The sequence below is a fragment of the Dermatophagoides farinae genome, chromosome 8 (genome assembly GCF_024713945.1).
Source record: "Dermatophagoides farinae isolate YC_2012a chromosome 8, ASM2471394v1, whole genome shotgun sequence".
NCBI classification, from domain to species: domain Eukaryota; kingdom Metazoa; phylum Arthropoda; class Arachnida; order Sarcoptiformes; family Pyroglyphidae; genus Dermatophagoides; species Dermatophagoides farinae.
Genome location: NC_134684.1, coordinates 458539 through 481158, shown reverse-complemented (window position 1 = coordinate 481158; position 22620 = coordinate 458539). Strand labels below are relative to the sequence as shown.

General features: G+C 31.1%; 7 protein-coding genes across 7 annotated transcripts in view; 4 read left to right on the top strand and 3 right to left on the bottom strand.

Annotated features, from left to right (window-relative positions):
- Nucleotides 1-192: 192 nt before the first annotated feature.
- Nucleotides 193-2205, bottom strand: LOC124495985 (cytochrome P450 3A4). The gene is made up of 3 exons (XM_047059441.2): nt 1821-2205; nt 1173-1752; nt 193-1110 (listed from the first exon to the last, which is right to left on the bottom strand). The coding sequence occupies exons 1-3, from the start codon at nt 2163-2165 to the stop codon at nt 434-436; spliced, it is 1602 nt and encodes a 533-aa protein (XP_046915397.1). The 5' UTR covers nt 2166-2205; the 3' UTR covers nt 193-433.
- A 63-nt stretch (nt 2206-2268) lies between these two features.
- On the top strand, nt 2269-4197 carry LOC124495987 (cytochrome P450 3A7-like). The gene is made up of 2 exons (XM_047059443.2): nt 2269-2803; nt 2858-4197. The coding sequence occupies exons 1-2, from the start codon at nt 2624-2626 to the stop codon at nt 4145-4147; spliced, it is 1470 nt and encodes a 489-aa protein (XP_046915399.2). The 5' UTR covers nt 2269-2623; the 3' UTR covers nt 4148-4197.
- LOC124495988 (uncharacterized) lies at nt 4006-5639 on the top strand. Its single transcript, XM_047059444.2, has 3 exons — nt 4006-4091; nt 4279-4675; nt 4742-5639. The coding sequence occupies exons 2-3, from the start codon at nt 4285-4287 to the stop codon at nt 5566-5568; spliced, it is 1218 nt and encodes a 405-aa protein (XP_046915400.2). The 5' UTR covers nt 4006-4091; nt 4279-4284; the 3' UTR covers nt 5569-5639.
- On the bottom strand, nt 5555-7410 carry LOC124495989 (prostatic acid phosphatase). The gene is made up of 5 exons (XM_047059445.2): nt 7349-7410; nt 6889-7208; nt 6152-6827; nt 5989-6086; nt 5555-5916 (listed from the first exon to the last, which is right to left on the bottom strand). The coding sequence occupies exons 2-5, from the start codon at nt 7021-7023 to the stop codon at nt 5617-5619; spliced, it is 1209 nt and encodes a 402-aa protein (XP_046915401.2). The 5' UTR covers nt 7024-7208; nt 7349-7410; the 3' UTR covers nt 5555-5616.
- Nucleotides 7411-7433: 23 nt separating this feature from the next.
- RtGEF (Rho-type guanine nucleotide exchange factor) lies at nt 7434-10734 on the top strand. The gene is made up of 9 exons (XM_047059438.2): nt 7434-7812; nt 7879-8258; nt 8335-8433; nt 8510-8632; nt 8686-8962; nt 9014-9094; nt 9149-9307; nt 9363-10399; nt 10483-10734. Exons 1-9 carry the CDS (start codon nt 7525-7527, stop codon nt 10658-10660), a joined length of 2622 nt encoding a protein of 873 aa, XP_046915394.2. The 5' UTR covers nt 7434-7524; the 3' UTR covers nt 10661-10734.
- On the bottom strand, nt 10718-12594 carry LOC124495992 (uncharacterized). Its single transcript, XM_047059449.2, has one exon. The coding sequence runs from the start codon at nt 11663-11665 to the stop codon at nt 10718-10720; it is 948 nt and encodes a 315-aa protein (XP_046915405.2). The 5' UTR covers nt 11666-12594.
- Nucleotides 12595-17951: 5357 nt separating this feature from the next.
- LOC124495776 (uncharacterized) overlaps nt 17952-22620 on the top strand; it is a 56844-nt gene continuing 52175 nt past the window's right edge. The window contains exon 1 of the mRNA XM_075733273.1: nt 17952-18041. The gene's annotated coding sequence lies outside the window, so the exon portion shown is untranslated. The remainder of the gene's footprint in view (nt 18042-22620) is intronic.

Genomic DNA, 22620 nt, shown 5'->3' with positions numbered 1-22620 from the left:
AGCTAATGCAGAACATGAACCTCATTTAAGACAAAATTTAACGTTATTGAAATTCCTACCACAACCTGTTGAAATTGCTAATTTAGCTTCTTTTCTTGCGTCGGATGATGCCCGTAATATGACTGGTTCGATTGTCGTCAGTGATACTGGATTTATGCTCGTATCAAAATGAATTGAATCAAATCAAATCAATTTTCTTAAATCAACATGTGCATGTGTGTCCTTGGACATTTATTGAAAATGTGACGTTTTGTTGATTAAATACATGATATATTTCTAAAAGTTAAACGATGACTATAATAAAGACTGATTCGAAATTGAAATCAATCAATCAATCGTTATTTCCATTGATAAATTTGATCTTGATAAATTTTTTTTTCAAACCGTCTTTATATTTGCAAACAAATAAACCGCTTTCATCAATCATAAAATATCAACGTTTATCTACACGCAAAATAATATCTTTGGGTATCAAAGAATCTAAAATAACATTATAGTCTAGCTTGGTTTTTGGATCCAAACTGAATCTATACATTCGAAATAGATGAAGCAATGCCATTTTAGCTTCTAATAAAGCTAAACTTGTTGCCACACATTTACGTGGTCCACTTCCAAATGGCATGAATGCCATTTTATTGAATGGTTTTGCAGTGTTTTCAGCAAGAAAACGTTCTGGTATAAATTTTTCTGGATCACAAAAATTTTCCGGATCATTATGTAGATCAATCGGCGGTATACGAATGATGTCACCTTTTCGAACATCGAACCAGATTTTTTTATCACTAGTTTCCAGACGTACATCTTCTACAGCTACTCGATCAATAACGAATACCAATGTTAGTGATCGCATTGATTCATTCAGGACAGCATTCAAATATTCAAAATTATTCAATGAATCAAATGTAATCAATTCATAAGGATCATCGCAGTCACCGTCTCTTTGTTTGGCTAATTTTTCAATCGTATCGATTATGCTTTGGTGAAGTTTTTCTTGTTTATCAGGATTAGAAGCCAACAAATAAATGGCAAACAATATTGCAGATGATGTAGTATCGTAACCAGCAGTGAAAAATGTAATACATTGAGCAATAAGCTCATCGTTATTGACATCTAAATAAAGTATTGAGTTTAGAATGGATTTATTGTATCAAACAACAACAACAATCACTTACATTTGAATGGTTTACCACTTTGTTCCAAAACTTGTTTCTGTTCTTGTTCAACTTCAAGAATCAATTCGATAAAATTACTTGCTTTTTGTGATTTTGATCGGATTTTCATTTCTTCGCGTTTCTTTTGAATTATTTCTCTTGAAATGTTTGCTAAAAATTTCATCGCTTCTGCTTGAAATTTGAATCCCAACAATTTGACAAAATTAGGAAATGCCGTTGCCAATGCAAATATCGTCAACTCGGTGAATGACATTCCTTGACCAAATAGTTTTGATGCATTCTGAATGATTAAATTATTTGGATCATGTATCGTGTCAATTTTGATTCCCATAGAAATCTGTATAATACTATCCATTGTGTATGCACCAACGATTTCTTTCATATTAACGGCAGGATTTTTCAAAATTTTTTCATCCAAATTTTTAGCCATCAATTTGATAGTATCATCAAGACATGGTTTCATTTTACGTAATTTACCCGTACTAAATGTAGGTGAAATTATTGCACGTAAACGTTTCCAATCTTCATCTTTAAGAACAAATAGGAAATTATCCCATACTGGATCGCTAACAGCCATATTCTGTTTATGTGTGTGTGGTTTTTTAAAATCAGGTGAGAATTATGCTATTCATTCAACCAATAACTTACATGATGATTAGCAAATTTAGTAAATTCACGATTACATACAATTTGTGCCAACTCGGGATCAGCGATCGATATGTTTAAATGATTCCACATGTTGAAACCAAAAACTTTACCATGTTTACGTATTGTATCGCTTATAACCATATCAAAACGTTTGCCAAATAATGCAACGAAATTCCATGCGGGAACCCTAGCGTATGGAAGATTTTGTCGTTTACATTGTTGTTTAGTTCGATATTCATTCAATTCGACAATAGCCCAAATCAGTAACGGGATGATAACCACGATGCCTATTACATAAGAAACGTAGTCTAAAGACAGAGAAAAAAGAGAAATTGACATTTTCATTAATTCAAGTAAATTTAATGATCAAATTATTTGAATAATTACATGAATATCACAATATTTATCCTATTTATATCATTGTGAACATCATCAAAACGTATTATATTTGCTTAATTCACCATCAAATGATGTCTTTATCAATCAAACAATGAAATATATGTAATTAACAGCGCCTAATCATGTGATGGTGATGCTTCTAATCATCGAAATGTCCTTGAGATTTTTTTTTGCTGTTGTTAACTAAATCATTTTTTTATTTAACTAAATTGCAAAATTCACTTGTATTCATTCGCGGTAGATTTATTTATTGATCAAGTAATTGTCAAAAAAATGTTTATCATTTTCATGATAACCATATCGGTAATATCGATCGTATCGATATACATCTATTTGGAACGTCGTTCATTACGACTAAAAATGAAATTATCAATGAAAGAAATGTTCCATATGTTCGTCTACAAATGTTATTGTTGAGTATCATAACTAAACAACGTTTTGAATTAATTCAACAACAAACATTGCGTAAGGTTGGTCCTGTTTATGCTGTTGATCTTTTGGGTGGTATACAATTCGTTATTGGTGATCCTGAACTTATTCAATTAGTGTTGAGTAAAGAATTTACAAATTTTCCAAATCGACGAGTAAGTTGACAAAGTGATTGCAAAGTGCTCAGATTGATTTTTTGTTACAAATAGAAATTTGAATTGGATGATTTATTTTTTCGAAATGGATTGGCAATGGTCCCATTAGATCGTTGGAAACGTTTACGAGCAATCGTGGCACCAACATTTGCTACAGGAAAACTTCGTCGTATGAAACCATTAATTGATTCAATTTGTCAAACATTAATACTTAATATTGATAATCATCAAGAGGAAACAAAATGTTCAGTTTTCAATATAAGACACTTTATCGGTTGTTTCACAATGGATACCATTCTACAAGTGGCATTTGGTGTTAAAATCAATTCATTGGTGGAACCGAATAATGAATTAGTGAAAACGGTGGTAAAATTATTCAATCAAGATATGAAACTCAAAGATATTATCGCTTTCATGATCATTTTATACAGTCCACGGCTGCAAAAAATTTTTCGAAATCTTCGACCAAATGCAGCTCAAGTAGATTTTTTTGAAAAATATGCACGTGAAATCATTGTACAAAAACGAAAACAATATGAACAGGAAAAAGGTTTTAGTAAAGCATCGAATTTTATTGAATTTCTTTTGGAAGCTGAAAACGAATATGCAGCTATTCAACGAAAACAAATGCAAAATTCAGAACCAAACAATGATAATGGTAAACCAATCAAATATATTTCAGAAGATGAAATGATTGCCCAATGTATTCTGTTCTTTTTTGGTGGTTTTCATCCTACAACAATAATGATTATGTTGGCTTGTTATCGATTAGCGTTGAATCCGGATAAAGAAAAATTAGCATATGAAGAAGTATGTCGTGTAGCATCACGATACGACAATGTCCTGGAATCGATACCATTCGAATCATTAGGATCAGAATTTGAATATATTTGTGCTGTAATTGATGAAAGTCTGCGAATGACGCCTGTACAAGTGATCATAGAAAGACTTTGTGAACATGATTGTGTTCTCACCACTGAAGATGGCCGTTACAATGTACCAGTGAAAAAAGATGAAATTGTTCAAATACCGGTTTATGCATTACATTATAATGATGAATATTTTCCACAACCAGAACAATTTAGACCGGAAAGATTTTGTAAAAAAACTGCCGACAATTTTCCCAATTATGCCTATCTACCATTTGGTTCTGGTCCACGTGTTTGTGTTGCCAAAAGTTTAGCTTTATTAGAAGCTAAAATGGCATTGATTTGGTTAATCAAAAATTTTCATATGACAAAATGTCCTATTCGAACAAAAGATCCATTAGATTTCAATTATCAGGCTGGTATGCTTGTACCGAAAGATATTGCTCTAAAATTCGAACGACGACAAAAAAATTGAATTATAATTTAATTATAATTCACGAAATAAAATCCAATGCAAAACTTGAATTTTTATTTTATTTTTTATTTTTTATCGAAATTCTGGTTATTTTTTTTTGAGCCAAAAACAATTTTTGATTTGTCCAATAGCCAACTATGCAACAGCAACAATCCACATCGACAACGATACCGCCATCGCCGACGACCACACCGACGACAACAGCTTCAGATACAAAAGTAAAAGTTGAACGTACTACAAGTCGAAGTGGTGATCCAAAAGAAAAGATAAAAATATCAGCAAAATTAAATGAAAATGAATTGAAAAAAGATTCAAAAAGCCAAATGAATTGTGGACTGTATTTTATTCTACAAATGTTGGCATTGGTTACGTTGATTTTGATGGTAATATGGTTTATTGAAAATTTTGGTGGATTATCTTTCCAAACCAGTAATGAAGACAATAGTAGTGGTGGTAGTAATTGGGACCAATTTCTCAATCTTCATCCAATATTTATGGTTTTTGGATTGGTTTATGTGCTAGCGAATTGTAAGTTGAATTGAATTTTCACATTCTCTTTTCATTCTTGTTTTGTTCACTGTTTTTGTTTTGTAGCATTGCTATTTCTAACATCATCACAATCATTACGATTTGCACGTATTTTGATATCGTTAGTCATCATTATTGTTGGATCAATTGGTTTGCTCATAACAATCTATTGGCATATGAATGAAAATTATCAACATTTTGATTCACTACATTCATGGTTAGGTTTAATGACATGGATTTTTTTACTCACCTATCTTGTTTATGGATTTAATGTTTATGTTTCCAATGTAAATGATGATCGTCGTCGTGTACGAATGATTCGCCATTTACGAATGATTGGCATTGCAACATTACTTATGGCCGGTGCTACATGTTTGTTGGGAATTTCACAGAATCTTATTGTAAGATCAATGAATAAACCAAAGACAACAATTTTTGCTGCTGATGATGATCAAAAACAGAATCAAACTTCAACAACAACAATGGCAACAACAACATCAATAGAAGATGGCCAATTGGATGATCAATTAGTATTTCAAGCAAATTTAATTGGCAATACTATTGGAATGTTTCTACTGTGCTATATATTATCAATGATTTATTTAATGGCACGAATGCGTTATGAACCATGGTCGATGAGAAAACGTGAACAAATTGAAAAACAATTACGTGCTACCGTAGAAAAAGCAATGGCAAAATTAGATGATGAAGATAATAATAATGCTGCTTCACGAACATCAATTAATAATGATGGCAAAAGTGGTAAGAAAGGTGTTAGAAATTCAAAATCAAAGACAAAAACATCAAAGACAAGTTTTTCAAAGACTGAAACGACAACCACAACAAAACAAGCATCGTCAATGACTCCCACTACTACTACGACAATGAAATGATTTATTGATTATAGGCCTGGCTTATAAAATTTTATTATTTTTTTCGAATTACAAATATTTTTGTATATCAACATAGCATTCATGTTCCAGAATTTTTGGATCTTCAATCATCAAATCTTTGATTGATTCATGAAATTTCGTCAGTGTACACGGTTCATTACAGCTAGGAAATTGTAATGGATATGCGTGGCCAGTTTCTGTTGAATTCAAATAGAATCCTTTAAAATATGGTTCACCATTATTCTGTGGTTCTTGATACACTTCTAACATTATGGTTGAACCAAAAAATGGTGGTATACCATTATAGACTTGCATTGAGCTTAAAAATTGTGCCAACCATTCATCGTGCTTTTTTGATGATAAAAAAATGATCGAGTCAGTGAACAAAATGAACCAGAAACAAAAAAAAATCCAACTTACAGTTGAATAGATATAAATCTGATGATGATTATCATTGGATTGGCTATCATTACCAAAATGGGCTTTCAATTGTCGGTAAATTTCACCAAACATTGATCCTGAAATTGAAAAAAAAACGCACACACATTTAATGAATTTTTTTTTTGTTTTTTTAGATACTAACCACAACGAAATCTTTGAATTTTTCTGTTAGAAGAATTAAATCTAAATACTTCATTATTTATATTTTTCAAATCGTTCCAGATATTATTATCAAGCCATTCAGGGTATGGTAAACCAAAATTATGTTCAGATAAAAGAACATCATAAATATATGAAGCATTCACAATATTCATTTCTTCAGGTTTATAACCAGTCCAATTGGCAATTTTTTGCAATAGATTTTGATATTTTCTATGAATATTCTGTGTTTCTTCCGAATGATAAATCTGGTCTAATATATGTTCGGCAACTGGACATTTATAATCAGGATTTAAAAGTGTATCATGATCAAATGGCACTGTTTGTATTGCGAATGGTTGCCATAAACTTCCTAGATTTTGATTCCATTTCCATTCACCTTCCGGTGGAAACATTCCAGCCAATAATAATGACACGGATTGTAAACAACGTTCTGATCCTGAACTTCTAACATATACTTTTCTTGGTGATTTTTGTTCGATTGGAAAACGATCACCACATTTGTTATAATAACGTTTCGATAGATATTCACCTAGTCGATAAAGACGTTGTTTACCTTTGTTGATCAATTGTCCAATACCAACAGTTTCGGTAATGTTTCTTTTATATGGATCATTCGGATAAAGCATATACGGTGTTCGTTCACCGTGACGATGAAACTTTAAAAGTGAAAGTAAAAGTGAAAATGAATTCATTTATTGTAAAGACTTATCAACTTACCAAGAAAACAAGTTTCAATTTCTCATCATTAGATTGTTTTGGATGGTGAATTACAGAAGAAGAAACTATTGTCGATTTAAAAATAAGAACACATGATAATACTAAAAAGATGACCAAACGATGATGATCAAACATTTTTGTTGCAATTTTGATTCGATTTTTTGTTGGATTTTGTTCGATGTTAGTTTATAGATTTTTTTAGATTGGTTTGATCATCGTTCAGTTCCGTAAATGATCAGGCTTATAATCAATAAATTTTTTTTATATCAAAAAAACTTTAGTACATTGTGTACATTGTGTACAATTATCATCCATAAAAACTATACACAATTAATCAGTATCAATAAACAATAAAATCAAAATTTTTATTTCAATTACAATGTTATCTTTGATTGATTTTAATATTTGGGGAAATCATAATAAAAAATTCATTAAATTTGATTTGATGATAAAAACGTACGTGATGATACCATGGCAGAAAAAAAAGATGCAGGAAATTCGAATCAAATTCCAACGATACGTTGTATATGAACGGCGTTCATTTTTTGTTTATTTTTTCCCAATTTCGGCTTCGAGAATTTTTTTTTTGATTTTTCAATCTTAATAATATTCATCATCATCATGGTTGCATGAGAAATGGTCAACAAATTAGATGGTGTTGAAATCAATAATATCGATAATAGTGGTAGTGGATCATCGTCAGCTGAAAACAATAACAACATTGTTGCCGAACACAATAAACCACGAATAAAAGAGACGACGCCCTGCCTGTTGAATGAAATCGATGAACAATTCAACAACAATCTAATGGACAAAATCGATCTAAATAATGATGAAGAGATTAAAAATCATTTTACTCATGTCAGAGTATTGCATAATTTTCGTGGTTCAAACAATGATGAATTGTGTATGAAAAAAGATGATGTAAGTCTGTTTTTTGGAACACATTTATTCGCAATCATTCTCATTGTTTTTTTATTCTATTCAAAGATTATAACATTGACACAAACACCATCCGGTGGATGGTGGGAAGGAACATTGGATGGGATTACTGGTTGGTTTCCAGCCAATTATGTTCAACCCATTTCCAATCAAGATCCATTATATCAACAACTTGTACACGGTCAGCAACAGGATTCTGGTGGCATCGAACCACGTTCAGGATCAACAGAATTATATAGTGGATATCATTCTGGTGATTGGAATAGCCATCCTGGTACACCTATGATGACTGGTGATTTAATCGGTGATCATCTGGCTGAATATCGTTCAATCGTAATGAAAGTAATTGAAGATTCAGAAACACAATTCATCGAATCATTACAAGATGCTATCAATCATTATTTAATGCCCGTTTATCAGTTTAAAATGTAAATCTTTAACACATCAACAAATTTTTTTTTTCATATAACTGAAACTGTGAACAATTCTATTTCTATTTTCTAGATTACCCACCGAAACTGAATTGAATGCCGTATTACGATCAATCACGGAAATTTGTTCTGTTCATCGAAGATTTCTGACATCGATTGAAAAAACCAAAAGGTTGGTTTGGTTTTTTGTTATGTATGAAATCTGATCATCATCATCATTGAAAATTCTATATGTATGTTTTCTATAGTGTTCCGCACAAAGATAATCGTATCGGTGGTTTATTCATGCAATATGCACCACAATTTAAACATGCTCATTTTGACTATTGTTCACATCATGCCAAATTTGTTCATGTGATTGAAAAATACAAGTAAGTTCCTGATGAATAAATCCATTGATTGACCATCTTTTTTTGTGTTTTAGAAAAGAAATCTGTGCCTTTTTCGCTGCCAATCCACAACCAGTGCCGGTAAGTTTAGCTCAAACACTGGCTTCACCATCACATCAGATGGCAAACATGCCATCATCCGCCAATCTAGCATCGATGCCAAACGTACAAATCACTGCATTATTAAGTGTATCGTTTCGTCGATTGGATAAATATCCAGCTTTATTACAAGAACTTCAACGTTATACTGAGGAAAATCATTCAGATCGTGGAGATATTCAACGTGCTGGCTTTCTTTATCGTGAAATATCCGTATGTTTAAATTTAATGTTGCCATACAATATTAATCGATGATTTCTTTAGATGTCTTGTTTAGAATTACGCAGACGTAAAGAAATGGAACTAGAAGTAATGTTGGGAAATATCAAAAATTTTGATAAAATGGTAAGAAAAAAGTAAAATCGATTACAACCATTTAACTGCAAATACTGTCTATAGAATATTGAATCTTATGGACAAATTATAAAAATGGAACCCGTCACCATTTTATTGTTGCCATTATGGAAAGAACCAAAAAAAGATTGCTATCTAGTTTTATTTCCAAAGGTTTTGATGATTCTTTCGGTTGGCAAAGAAATGACTTCTTTTACTTATGAGGTATGTTTTTTTTATTGAAATTTTTCAATAAAAATTTTGTTCATACTGTCCACAGGCAATGATAAAATTAGAGAATGCTAAATTACAGCCAATTAATACAGCTACTACGAACGCCCGAAACGGATCGGATTTTTCATTGGAAATCACTGGTCAAAATGCCCATCCACAATCCGATTCATCCAATGAAAATCTTCAATACGTTGTTCGTTTTAATGATGAAGAAATATGGCGTGAATATTATCAACAATTACAAAAACAAATTCGCCATCAAACAATTCCGTCGACGACAACAACAACACATCCGCCGTTGGCCGAATCTTCTAGTTCATCAATGCCGCAAACTAGCGGTACAACAGTTACTTCATCTTTATCATCATCCTCGCAATCATCATCTGCAATATTTTCTCCACAATCATCATCATTGTCGATTACATCACCAGATCAGCCGGTTCCAATGTCATTGCCACCTAAACCTCCTCAGTATAGGATTCAGCATATGATGCCTCCTTTAATGGATGAAATACCACCACCGCTGCCACATCATCGTCGTTCACCACCTGCACCACCGCTGGATGCACCGAAGTTGAGTATCGAATCTGTCTTGAAATCCTTACCTAAACGATCAACAGGATATTGGTCAAATCAGATTCTAACAACAAACCCACCATATCGACCTACAGATTTGCCTATTCATCATTTGAATCACTCGATTTGCTCTACGGCTGGTGACACTGGAACATTGATACAAGAATCTACAAATGATGATATGCAATTATTGAATGTAATTGATGCATATCATCGATGCAAATTTCCTTCAAATAATTCTCGTGGTAGTGGTGGTGAACATCAACAACTTTCATCATCAGCATCTTCTTCATCGGGTAAAGTTGTTATTCACCACAAACACTCCAATCCATCAGCAGAATCATGTGAGCCACAACAAGAATTAGAACCTTACCAATATGTGGAAATACTTGGCATAAATAAATCATCACCATCATTTGGTCATCATTTACATCGAAATCCATCGGCTCGAAATGCAAGAAAAAATTCATTGACCATGTTGGCACAGAAAATTAACAAATTATCGTTGTATGTATTATGCCGAGTTTTGTACAATTTTATTTTTATTTATTTAATACTCGTGTTTTCTTTCTTTTGCCCTTAAACACTAGATCATCAATGGATCGTGATGTTTTATATGAAATCTATGATCAACTAAGAGTAATACGCAATGAAATGAGTCATCTAAGTGAAAAAGTACGTGATGAACGTCGTCAACGAAAACGACTACAACATTCAATGGCCAAATTACATCAACAACAACAACAACAACAAACTTTAAATACATAAATAATTTGACTTTCATATGATTTTTTCGTTTTTCTGGAAAATTAAAATTTTTTTTTTTTAATTTTCATCATCACCACCAGCAGCAGCAGCTAAATCCATATCAAATGGCAAATCTCCAACAGCTTCAAAAACAATCATATTATCAGCTTCTTCTTCGGTTTTTGATGTTTTTTTCTCGTTCATCCATTGACTTCGTTTTCTTTTCTTTTTCTTTGATTTTTTCCATTGTTTTTTCATCATTTCTTGATCAAGTATTGGTTTTGATGTTGTTGTTGTTGTTGTCGATAGCCGTAAACTTTCAACATCTTCATCCTCATCTTCAACATCGACATCATCGATTTGATTATGGATTATTTTTTCAATTTTATTCGATGCTGACACTGAAAATGATGTTGGTGATGATGTTACCGGAATTTGTGGTGATGAAAGTACCATGATTATACCACCAGGATAATTTGTTGATGATAATGGTATTGGAATTTGCAAAGCATTCGGTGGTGGTGTTGGAGTTGTAGTTTGTGTTTGTAATTTATTTGCAGCACTCAGAATACCATTTGGATTTAATGAAATAATTGGTGATGACATAATCGTTGGTGATGGTAACAATTGTACGGTTGGTGCTGATTGCAGCATGGATGGCGATGATTGTGTTGGCGTTGATTGTGACGCTTGTGGTGGTTGAATTGCACGTATAAATTGTACCAGATCAATGATTCTTTGATCTACTAATGGTGCAGGAGTCGGTACCTGCTGGTGTTGTTGTTGGCTTAGTTGAAATTGATGCAAAAGTGTTTGTAACAGTGGTAATTGTGGCGCTGATGTTGTTGTCGCTGTTCCTGCACCTCCGGTCAGATTGGTATTGCCCAAATTAAATTGAAATTTCAATGGATCAACACGTTGTATTGCTTGATTAAGAAAAGCACGAAACATTGTCAGCGATATTCCTTGCATCAACAATAATGAGAATATCATTCGAATTGGTGATGTCATTAATCCGAAAACCATTTTTTTGATGTTGATGATTCGCTGGCTGTGGTGTGATTATATTCAAAACAAACAATTTTTACCACAAAGATAGATAGATGGGCAAAATATTGATCGATCGTCGTTGTACTTGATCGAGATCTTGTTGTTTTTGTCATAAACATTTCCTTTCAAATTAAATCCATTAATTAATGATTACCAATTGAATGAATGAATGAATGATTTTGAATGATCAGTTTATGAGTACTCAAATAGATTTATATAAAACACATGTTGTACGCGTTATGGTTCAATAATTGATAGTGGTTTCTCTCATATCCGGTAAATCATCATATAAATCAAGAAAGAGAAATTACTCTGTTGCGGTAAATAATGGCTTGAACTTCGGTTTTCCGATTAACAATTTTTCTTTTTTTTTTGTTGTTGTCATTGTTGCTCGCGATGATGATAATGATCATATTGATCATGATTGATTGACTTTTCATTCATTTACTTAGTTACTTTTGTCAATCAATCAATCACTGTTTGAAAAATCGATGAATATTAAATTAAATAAATACATATAAATGTGACAATTAATCAATTTATAAGACTTCATCATAGAAGGCTACATCACATGAATCTCTTTTGCATTTTCTGTCACTTTGTTTCGCAATCAAATCAAATGAATAATAACCATATTGATACAGATAATTGATTTTTTCCACCATCACAATTTTTTTGTTTTGTTTTGTTTTGAATGCAATGGCTATAATTTTTTTCAATCAAACTTTAAATTAATCATCACCATTTTCTTATGGTATTACCATCTATTCATTTGGATTAGCCACCTTTGAATGAATGTAAAAAGGAAATGAAAAAACACGCAAATACAATGACATACATATTAAATGTTATATCCAATGACCTTGATGGATCCATAGAATTGGTGATCCAAAAAAAAAAAAAAAAATAAATAGTCATTATCTTGCAGAAAAAAAACATTAAAAGGGTTATAATAGCACAACTGTGTGTGATGCAAACAGAATTTTTTTCTTTTTCTGCAAAAATCGTGTCGAGAGAGAGAGAGAGAGAGAGAGAAAAAAAAAAAATTCGTCAAGAAGATTGATTACACACGATGTATGCGGGGGTATTATCCAATCATCCGGCCAGCCAACCGATCAACAGAGAACAGAATTTTTTTTTTGTTCACACACTAATTTATTCCGTATATACAACGATAGTTTGAAAAAAAAACTAATTAAATTGATGTTTGTCTGAAATTAAATTCGATTTAAAAATTTTCATCGAAACCAAATGTTTAAAATTCATTGAAAAAAAAATACAAAAAATAAGTGAAGCGAAAATCGATTTGTTTTCATTGGGTAGATCGGTTTTTTTTTATTTTTGCTGGCCCTATTCGGGATCATCTCGTGCGTACATTTGTCCACAATGTTCACACACACACACACACACATTCAACAGAGAAAAAAAACTTTTCATCTCCTTGCTTATTATTTAATTGGATAAACTTTTGCTGCTGCCGCCGCTGACTTTCAATAAAAAAAAAACTGAATTCAACAGGATGATGATGATGATGATGAAATTATCATGATAACACACACAACGTAACCTTTTTTTCATTTTGTTTACAATATTTTGGCCTTTCTCTCTCTCTGTGTGTTTGTGTGTGTGTGTTTGTTTGTTTACTTTTAATCAGTCCAAATAATAGAATTAATGAATGAATGAAAAAAAGTTCTTTAGAAATGAATGTGGGATCCAATTCTTGCTTCTTGTTGTTATTCTGTATGTTTTTCGTTTTTTGATTCTGTTTGTTTTTCTAATTTTCTCTATTAACCATTATTATTATTATTTATAACGATGATGATCAGAGAGAAACATCGACCGATCGAGTGATTTCATGCGTTGTTTGTGTGTGTGTGTGTGTGTGTGTTCACCACAATAAAACCATCACAACGAGCTATATTCGATAATTCGACTATTCGGTAGTTTTGTTTTGTAGGGTTTGTTAATTTTGAAAAATGATGGCCCATATCTTTGAGAGCTATTTATTGATGTGTTTGTTTGTTTGTTTGTTGGCTTTTATTTTATTTTATTTGATTTCATTTTTTTTGTTCAAAAACTTATCATCATCATTAGTCATCGCATTCATTTACGAGATTTTTTGGGTTTTCTTTCTTCTTGTTGTTTGTATTGACAAAACAAAAACAATACCACTAAAATCCCATTCTATCTCAATGATGATGATGAATAATGATTTGTCAACAAACCCGAAAAAAAAACTCTTGCTTTCCACAACAACGAAGACGACGACGACGACGAATTCGGATCAATTGATGATGATGGTGATGGTTTTGAAATATAAAAACAAGAACAGAAAAAAAACAGATATCGTTTGATGATGAATGGTTTTTATCCGATCAGATCGTTGTTGTTGTTGTTGTTGTGCAATATATACTTAAAACCACACTAAATACACATAATCATAAAACGCGATTCTTTTTATTCATTTTCCCTGCAAAAAAAAAGTCATTAACCCGATTCTGGTTTTTACTGGATATAATGTAGCAAAATTTAAAAGATGTTTAAATTTTTATAGTGAAAAAAATGTCGATTATTTTGAATGAAACTACGTGTTTGTGTTTGTGTTTGTGTGGGTATGTGGGTTTCAGATGGAAAAAAATTTATGAATCTACATGTTTTCATGGAATAAATTTGATGGATATTCTTTTTGTTTTTGTTTTTTTTTTGTTTGGTACACCCTTGTGTTATTTTCATTTCATGCATAACGATTACGCAAGTAACAACCAAAAAAAAGGGTTTATTTCAACGCAAACAACAAACAAACATCGGTGATGATATCTAGGAATTTTTTTCTTGCATCCATCCATCCATTCATTCATTCACCACATGCAGAGTATGAGTAGATTTCATGTTGTCGTCAGTCGCCTGAATGTATTGAATGAATGAACAAACGGATGGAAAAAAAATCACAACGACCGAGAAAACAAACACAACAGAACTATATATAGATTGATGATGAGACAACGAATTTTGATTCTTCGTAGATGATGATGATGATGATATGCCCGATTTCAGATTCAGCATCCATTCATATACAACACAGAAATGAGCTCGTGAATTATCCAAAAAAAAAAATCTTATCTGATCATCATCATACTAAACAATCTCAAAAACCAGAATAAAATAAATAAAGAAAACACAAACCCACGAAAAAAAAATTCTTGTTTAGAATCACGGACGACGGGATGTGAAAGAAAAAATTCACCATCATAATTTTTTTTTTTTTTTTTTTTTTTTGCTATCTAGTCGCGATGCTGAATGCTAATTAATCATTCACGAAATAAAAAAAAGAATCAGGAAAGAATCCAAAAAAAAACAAACAAACTCAAATATTGATTTTTTTTCCATTTCAAAAGCAATCTTTTTCTTTTGGATTGCCATTGAATCAATAAAAAAAAACAAAAACAAAAACAAACAATGGTGGTTCCAGAATTATAAGATGTGTGTGTGTGTGTGTGGGAGAGAGAAAATTGCAACCCATTCTCATCACACACACACACACAAACTTTCATTATCAGTTTTTTTTCTGGTTTACTTACTGTTGTTGTTGTATTGAATAATAATTCAATTTGGATTTGATTTCATCGTCTCATTTAATAATTGGACTTTTCTTTTTTCTTTTGGTCTGTGTTCCAGTATTGTTTTTTTTTGTTCTGGTCCATTGTTTCACGAAGAAGAAGAAGCGAAAAAAAATTCAAATGAATAAAAAACACAGAAAAAAGAAAGAAAACTTGCACACACACACACAAGTTTTTTTTTCCAAGCTGACAAGCAGTGACGATGATGACGAAAAACGATTAATTAAATTGCTTTCCAACTTTCTTTCTGTTTTTCACTCTCTTTCAAAAAAAAAAAAAAAAAAAATGGTGATGATGAGGATGAATAATAAATAAGGATTTTATGGATTCATCACACACACACACACACACTTATGTACTGGAAACAGAATCCTGAGTTAAGTTTTTTTTTATTCTGCGAATCAATTCAATTCAACAAACGGTGTGTGTTGTACGTTCAATTGAAAGAATACAGGGCTACTACTACTACTACTAAGACTTGGAATCATCTTCCAAAAAAAGCTGTGCCTTTTTAATTTAATTTAAATTAAATGAAATTTCAGTCATCATCATCATACACACAGAGCAGAATATTCTCAAGTGAGAAAACATTATTATTTTCATATCGTTTAAAAAGTTTTAATTCTGGAATTAATTTGTCAAAAAAAAAGACACACACACACACAGAGAGAGAAAAAAATCGATTTAGAATTTAAAATTCTTGAAACTCAAATCTGAATTGTATGGAAAACAAAACAAAACAAAACAAAACTTTTTTTTCTTCAATTGAATATCAGATAACAATGGCTAGGATGGAGAGTGTCAATTTTTCATTTCATTTTTTTTGTTTTGTTTTGTTTTGCACTTTTAGAAATGAAGAAAAAAAACCGGATGGAAAAGAAAATCAAGATCGATAAAACATTCATTCATTCATTCATTCATCTCTTTTTCTATGATTAGGATAATTAATCATCACAAGTTGTGTGTTTGTGTAGGTTTCTGCGTGTGTATCAAAAACATTTTTTTTTTTTTTTTTTTTGATCGAAAAAAAAGAAACGTCAAAGAGAAAACAATGGAGAAAAAGCAGTGAACAAAAAAGAAAAGCCAATCGATATACACTACGGACCAAGTGACAGTCAGAAAAAAAAGAATCCCAAAAATGATTCTGATTCTCAATTTTCTGTTTTGTTCTCTCGATACTTGAAAATGAAAAAATAAATGCACAAATTCGTCCATTCGTCCATATATATTCAGGATTAATCCTGGCCATTGAGAATCACAAGATGGAAAAAAAATTTTTAGATGAAAATCATAAAACCATGATGATGATGATGATGATGATGATTATGATGAGTTTCATATTTATTTCTTCTATAGTCTTGAATGATGAGTTTATCATTCATCCATGATGTTTGTCTTTTTCATTCATTCATTCAATCATTCACATTCATCATGAAAATGAAATTGGACACTGAAATTTATAAAAAAAAAATAAATACAAAGCTTACTTAGTCAGTCAGCCAGTTCACGCATTTCCACAAATCAAAATGGCAAAAAACTGAAAATTTTTGTATCATCAAATTGAGAAAAAAAAACAAAAAAAAACCTATTCACAGACAAACAAACAAAAAGATAATTTCTTTTTTGTTTTTCGTTTTGTTGTTTCAAATCCATCCATCCATCCATTTGATTCATTTTGATTTCAGAAAATAAAATATCCAAGGATAGAGTTTCGTTGAATCATCATCATCATCATCATCTTGATCATGATGGCGAGATATTTTTTTTTCTACACACAGCACAAGAATAAGTATAAAAAGAATCACAAATGAAACATAAAACATAAAAAAAAAATATCAAAACAGATTTTTCTAGAATTCGGAAAAAACAAATACAAGTTTCATATTACAATAATTGTTGTTGTCTGCCATTGGATTTGTTTCTTATATTGATCAACTGATGATGATGATGATGATGATGATGATTGAATCGATGATTTCAGTTGATAATGCTGTTGTTTTTTTTTCATTCGATTTCAGACTTGATCAGGAATTGATCATTTGATTGAATCACTAGATAATTATTCTTACGAATGAATGAATCCAGCAGAGAAAAAAAAAATGGTTGATTAGTTGGTGTGTGGTACGGTATTTTTTTTTTATATTTTTTTTTCTTCGATCCAAATGCCACAAATCTTTTTTTTCTGTGTGTCCAAATGGAATCGTTTTCTATTCATTTTTTTGGCTTCAAACAAAACTTTTTCCTTTCGTCATTACGTATGGCTTATTTCGCATAATTGAATCATTCATTCAATCATCATAGTCATCATCATTTTTAATCAGATGCAATGAATAAATTTTAAGAACGGGTTATAATCATAATGATGTTCGACCGACCATGTGTGTGGCAGGAAAACTTGATACAAATGAATGAATAGAAAGTTGTTAAGCCGTTGATAAATTGAATTTTCAATAATGAAAAAAAAAATAAAATAAACGGTAACGACGATGGTAAATCTCTGCGTTTTTTTTTTTTTTTTTTTTTTTTTTTTTGTTCATTGTCACCATAAATGAGCAACAATAATCGAAACAACGGATTTGATTTTTTTTTTTTTTTTTTTTTTTTTTTGAATAAATGTCACGTTGTGGATGAACGGGACAGCCAGAGTGAGCAAAACAACACGACAACAAAAACAACAAAAAAGAAAGATCATCCGGGCAAAATTTGGATAAAAAAACCACCGGAAAATACCTCAGGTAGGTTTGTTTTCGTTTCAATTTATTTTCTTTTTTTTGTAAATTAAATTTTCCAAATTTTGTTGTGAATTTTATTGATTCAATTTGATTAAAATTGATTGACATTCAATTTTTTTTTCTATTGAAAATTAAATCAATTTTCCCGCATTCTCTTTTTCTCTCGATTTTGACCATGTCACACAAACAAACAATACAATGATGATGTGTTGCTAGACTATTGCTTTTCATTATCGGGTCCCGATTTAATTCGTTTTTTATGCAGCGACAGAAGCCCGACACCCAAACACACACACACACACTCACTCGATCGATCAAAATTTCCACTCTCTCAATTTTGGTTCGGGTTCCAAACCAAAGGCTCATTCGCATCAATTGTCTTCACTTGAAGTTTTGAAAAAAAAATTTCTGATCGATCCATCGATCGATTGATTCGCTTGCTATGATTAGATTGTTCAATTTGAATTTGAAACAGCGGACATTCCAAAAAAAACCATTTGACAGCATCTCTTTCTTTTCAACAACAACAACAATAGCAATATTGTCAATGTTCTCGAGTGTTTTATATGCAAAAAAAAATTTTTAAATTCAAATTTTTTTTTTTGTTGTTGAAATTTCAATTTTCCAAAAGTTTTTTAAAAAATGCAAAATTCAAGATTTATTTTTTTTAAATTCTGATAACGAACGAATAAAATGAATGATGAATCATTCGTTCGTTCATTTTATTCTATAGAGAATTGACCATTGTCCAGTTTTTTGATACAGAGACGAAAATTGAAATTTTCAATGTGAACCAATAAAGTTGATTCTTCACAATGGCCACAATGTTTTTATGGTTCTGGATATTTAAAAATGTCCAAATAAACGCGTGCTGTGGTCATCACAAAATACGTATTTCTATTAATTCTTTGAGTGAGAATCCTGCTCCTCCTCAAAAAAAATTGAATCGAATCCATCAAGATTTTTTGTTTGGTTTTTTCATTCATTCGTTCGTTCATTCACATTTCAATCAAATAAAATGTGTGTGTGACTTGACAACTTTTTGAAATCGAATCTAATCACACACACACACATATACATACCGTGTATAAATTGAATTGAAACCACCAACCAACCAACCAACCACCGTAGAGATGTCAAGATTTTTTTTTCTTTCGTTGATTGAATTTGATGCATTTGCTTTCTTTGCTTCTGGACTATTGTCCCCAGCTGTGTGTGTGTGTGGTATGCTTTTAGCAAAAATCTAGGCTTTCAAAATGTATCCATGTCATTCATTTTTCGGGTCGATGATAATGATGGTAGTGTAATAATATCATTCGCAGTCATCTAAACAAGAAATGAAACCAGCAAAAAAAAAACTTGTCACAGATGAATGGACCAACTGGTCGAATGACTAATCAAATGATTGGATAAAATGGCCATATTTTTTTTTGGTTTTTTGAGAAAGAAACAAAAATCTTTTTTGCTTGGTCTTATCTCATCATCATCATTCGAATTGAATCTGATGATTTGTTTTCATATTCACCAGGAAAACAAAACAAAAACAATGAATGTGACACATATTGAAAATATATTCAGGCTGTTTTCGTTGGTTGTTTTTTTTTTGAATCACTTTGTATAATTAATCACGCAAACTAACCAACCAAACGATGGATTACTGTTCAATGTTGAATATTCAAATTTGTCGTTTGAAATGAGAAAAAAAACGAAAGTTTCCCGTAAAAAATTAATTTTCGGGAAACTTTCGTCTTTGCATTTATTTTTTTCTTTCCTGATTAATTCACTACTACTTTAATGTTTGTTTGTTTATTCTGTGCTCAACAATCACATCGTTTGCAGAAAAAAGGTCTCGTTTGAAATTCAATTTGAATAAAAACACCAAATAGAGATTCAGATGCAGAATCGATCGATATAGAGTTTGTTGTTATTGCATGTTGCACGTGTGACACGTGTCAAACATCAAACACACTCACACATACACACACAGACACATTCTTATACGAGTTTATTTTCAATCTGTTTCTTTTGCTCAACTAATCACAGAGAATATATATCAAACTCATCAAACTCAAATTTCGATCCATGTGCTTCAATGAAAAAAATGTAACAGAAGAATATGATGATGATGATGATGAAGATGGCAATTATTTTGTCGTCGTCGACGCCATTCGTTTGTTTTGTTTTGTTTGTTCGTTTTCAGTTTATTATGATGAACAACAGCAACAACAACAAGAAACAAGAACCGAAAAAGAATCGGTAAATATTAATTCACCAAATTAAGTATGGCATCAATGTTTGTTACTTCTTTTTTTGCTTAATCGAAATATTATTATCCATCATCATCATCATCGTCGATGCCTTTAAGCTTTATTTATGATATATATGTGGTGCACTGTGTGTGTGTGTGTGTGGATAGTTTGAAAAAAGATCGATTGATCAATCGATCGATCAATCAATCAAAAAAAAAACGTGATTTGACAGTTTTTATATTTCCCTTGATTTTCTCTTTATTTCTTTTTTTCTTTTCTGACAACATAAATTCGTCATCGTACCGAATGAATCATACACACACACACACGCTGTGGTGTATTTGCAAAAGAAATTGGAAAAATCCATCCATATAGAATCGAATCTTTTTTTGATTGTAGCCATTTTTTTTTTTTTTTTTTTGACCGTGCAACGAATATTAAGCTCCGAACAAACAAACAAACATAGCGGAAAATACCACCACCACCACCATCATGATCATCATGATCATCATTGTGATTATAATCATTCGCATCAATTGTCAAAAATCTAAATGGATTCAAAATTCTCTTTTGGATCTTGTTTTGGTCTTCATTTGTATTTGTTTGATAATCTATCTATCTATCTATTGATCAATCTCAATCGATTGTTCCAGATGGCGTTACTTTTAGGAAATTAAAATTGAATTGATATGCTCTGTTTGTGGTTTTTTTTCCTCTCTTTCTCTAGCTATAAGGCAACAAAAACTGCCAAAAATGAAATACAAAAGAAAACCGTCACCAAGTTTCCTTCCGGTTCTTTTACCAAAACACAATCTCTCTGTAATTTTATATATTCTATAATTCAAGCAAAAAAGAATAATCTTTGTTTTTTGTATTTTGCGTTTGATTGGATTTTTTTTTGTTTTGTTATTCATCCATGTATTCTATGCACAATCCAGAGCTGTATTGTAAAATGTCGACCTTTGTCGACCGAAAAAAAAAGAAGTCAAGTCAAAGGCCACACAAAGATTATATAGAATGCATTATTATTCTATGAGCTAAAAGAATGAGCCCAAAACAAAACAAAACAAAAAAAAATGTCAACCAAAATTATCCACACATTCATTCATCGTTTTTTTTTTGTGGCACGCACATTTATCATTACATACATGCATGTATCTGATGAATGAATCGAGCTGACTGATCCCGAGTCTTGGTGTCATTGATTGATTTCCCTATGGTGATTACTATGTTTTTTGTGTATGTGTCATCATGCACAGCCCTAACTAAATCTATAAATTGAGCAAAAAAAAAAGCATATGATTTAAATACATTATTCTCTGTATATGATGATTAGATTATGGATAATTCAAAGCGATGTCCATTCTTAAAATGGATATAATGAATGTATGACCATCATCATCATGATCATCATTTATGAATAAAGTAAAATGGGCAGGTGAATATGATCAAGATTTGATCTTTTTCAGAATGAATCTGAATCTAAATATTTTTTGTTTTGTTGAAATTTTTTTTTTCTTTCAAAAGAAAAAGAAAAAAGTCTTTTTATCTCATATCATTCACATAAATAACATGTATTTCTATGTTATCCATGATGATGATTAATTAGCTTGTAATTCGATTGATACATTTTTTTTGAATATCTAAATCTAGACATTTAGATTATGATAAGCTCATCATCATCATCATCATTCATTCGTTTTTTTTTTTTTTTTTTTTTGGTTTCCGTTTCAAACACGTTTTTCGTTTTGATAATTTGACTGTAATTTTTTTCGTTTTGTTTTCGATTTCGTGTGTAATTAGATTTGTACCTGCAATAACACCAACAACAACAACAACAACAACGAAACAAAACTTTTCGATTCTTTTCGGGCGTAATTTTTCTCTCTCTGTGTGTGTGTGTGTATGTGTGTACGTGATTCAAAATCAAAAAAAAAAAATTATTCATTTGTCGGCTGCGGCTACTTTTTTCTTTGTTGGTTCAAAGGTCATGAACTATTTTTATGACCATTGAACAGCAACTATAGATAGAGACCTTACCTGGCCAGTGGTTGAATTCTGATTTTTCAATTTTTTTTCGATTTAAAATATTGATCATCACACATAATCTGTATGTATGTTGTCCATTTTCAAATTTTCGATATATCGAAAATCTCTACATTATTGATTATTGATTATTTATTGATGAATTTAATTTTCTATTTTTTTTTCTTCGTTCGTTTGTTCATTTGTCTATTTTTTTATGGCTCAAAGATATGTCCAGAAAACAAAAAAAAACACTGATCACGTGATTATTTTGTTCAAAAAAAAAAAAATCCCGATATCAACGAGAA

What these genes read in the sequence shown, in the direction of transcription:
- LOC124495985 (XM_047059441.2), bottom strand. Translation starts at nt 2,165, where the DNA reads ATGAAAATGTCAATTTCTCTTTTTTCTCTGTCTTTAGACTACGTTTCT. An exon ending in CTAAATTTGCTAATCATCAT is followed by an intron (nt 1,753 to 1,820) that starts GTAAGTTATTGG and finishes ACACATAAACAG; the next exon opens with AATATGGCTGTTAGCGATCC. An exon ending in AAGTGGTAAACCATTCAAAT is followed by an intron (nt 1,111 to 1,172) that starts GTAAGTGATTGT and finishes TACTTTATTTAG; the next exon opens with ATGTCAATAACGATGAGCTT.
- LOC124495987 (XM_047059443.2), top strand. Translation starts at nt 2,624, where the DNA reads ATGTTATTGTTGAGTATCATAACTAAACAACGTTTTGAATTAATTCAA. An exon ending in CAAATTTTCCAAATCGACGA is followed by an intron (nt 2,804 to 2,857) that starts GTAAGTTGACAA and finishes TGTTACAAATAG; the next exon opens with AAATTTGAATTGGATGATTT.
- LOC124495988 (XM_047059444.2), top strand. Translation starts at nt 4,285, where the DNA reads ATGCAACAGCAACAATCCACATCGACAACGATACCGCCATCGCCGACG. An exon ending in GGTTTATGTGCTAGCGAATT is followed by an intron (nt 4,676 to 4,741) that starts GTAAGTTGAATT and finishes TTTGTTTTGTAG; the next exon opens with CATTGCTATTTCTAACATCA.
- LOC124495989 (XM_047059445.2), bottom strand. Translation starts at nt 7,023, where the DNA reads ATGTTTGATCATCATCGTTTGGTCATCTTTTTAGTATTATCATGTGTT. An exon ending in AATTCAAAGATTTCGTTGTG is followed by an intron (nt 6,087 to 6,151) that starts GTTAGTATCTAA and finishes TTTCAATTTCAG; the next exon opens with GATCAATGTTTGGTGAAATT. An exon ending in AGATTTATATCTATTCAACT is followed by an intron (nt 5,917 to 5,988) that starts GTAAGTTGGATT and finishes TCATCAAAAAAG; the next exon opens with CACGATGAATGGTTGGCACA.
- RtGEF (XM_047059438.2), top strand. Translation starts at nt 7,525, where the DNA reads ATGGTCAACAAATTAGATGGTGTTGAAATCAATAATATCGATAATAGT. An exon ending in CCCGTTTATCAGTTTAAAAT is followed by an intron (nt 8,259 to 8,334) that starts GTAAATCTTTAA and finishes TCTATTTTCTAG; the next exon opens with ATTACCCACCGAAACTGAAT. An exon ending in TCAAAAATTTTGATAAAATG is followed by an intron (nt 9,095 to 9,148) that starts GTAAGAAAAAAG and finishes TACTGTCTATAG; the next exon opens with AATATTGAATCTTATGGACA.
- LOC124495992 (XM_047059449.2), bottom strand. Translation starts at nt 11,665, where the DNA reads ATGGTTTTCGGATTAATGACATCACCAATTCGAATGATATTCTCATTA.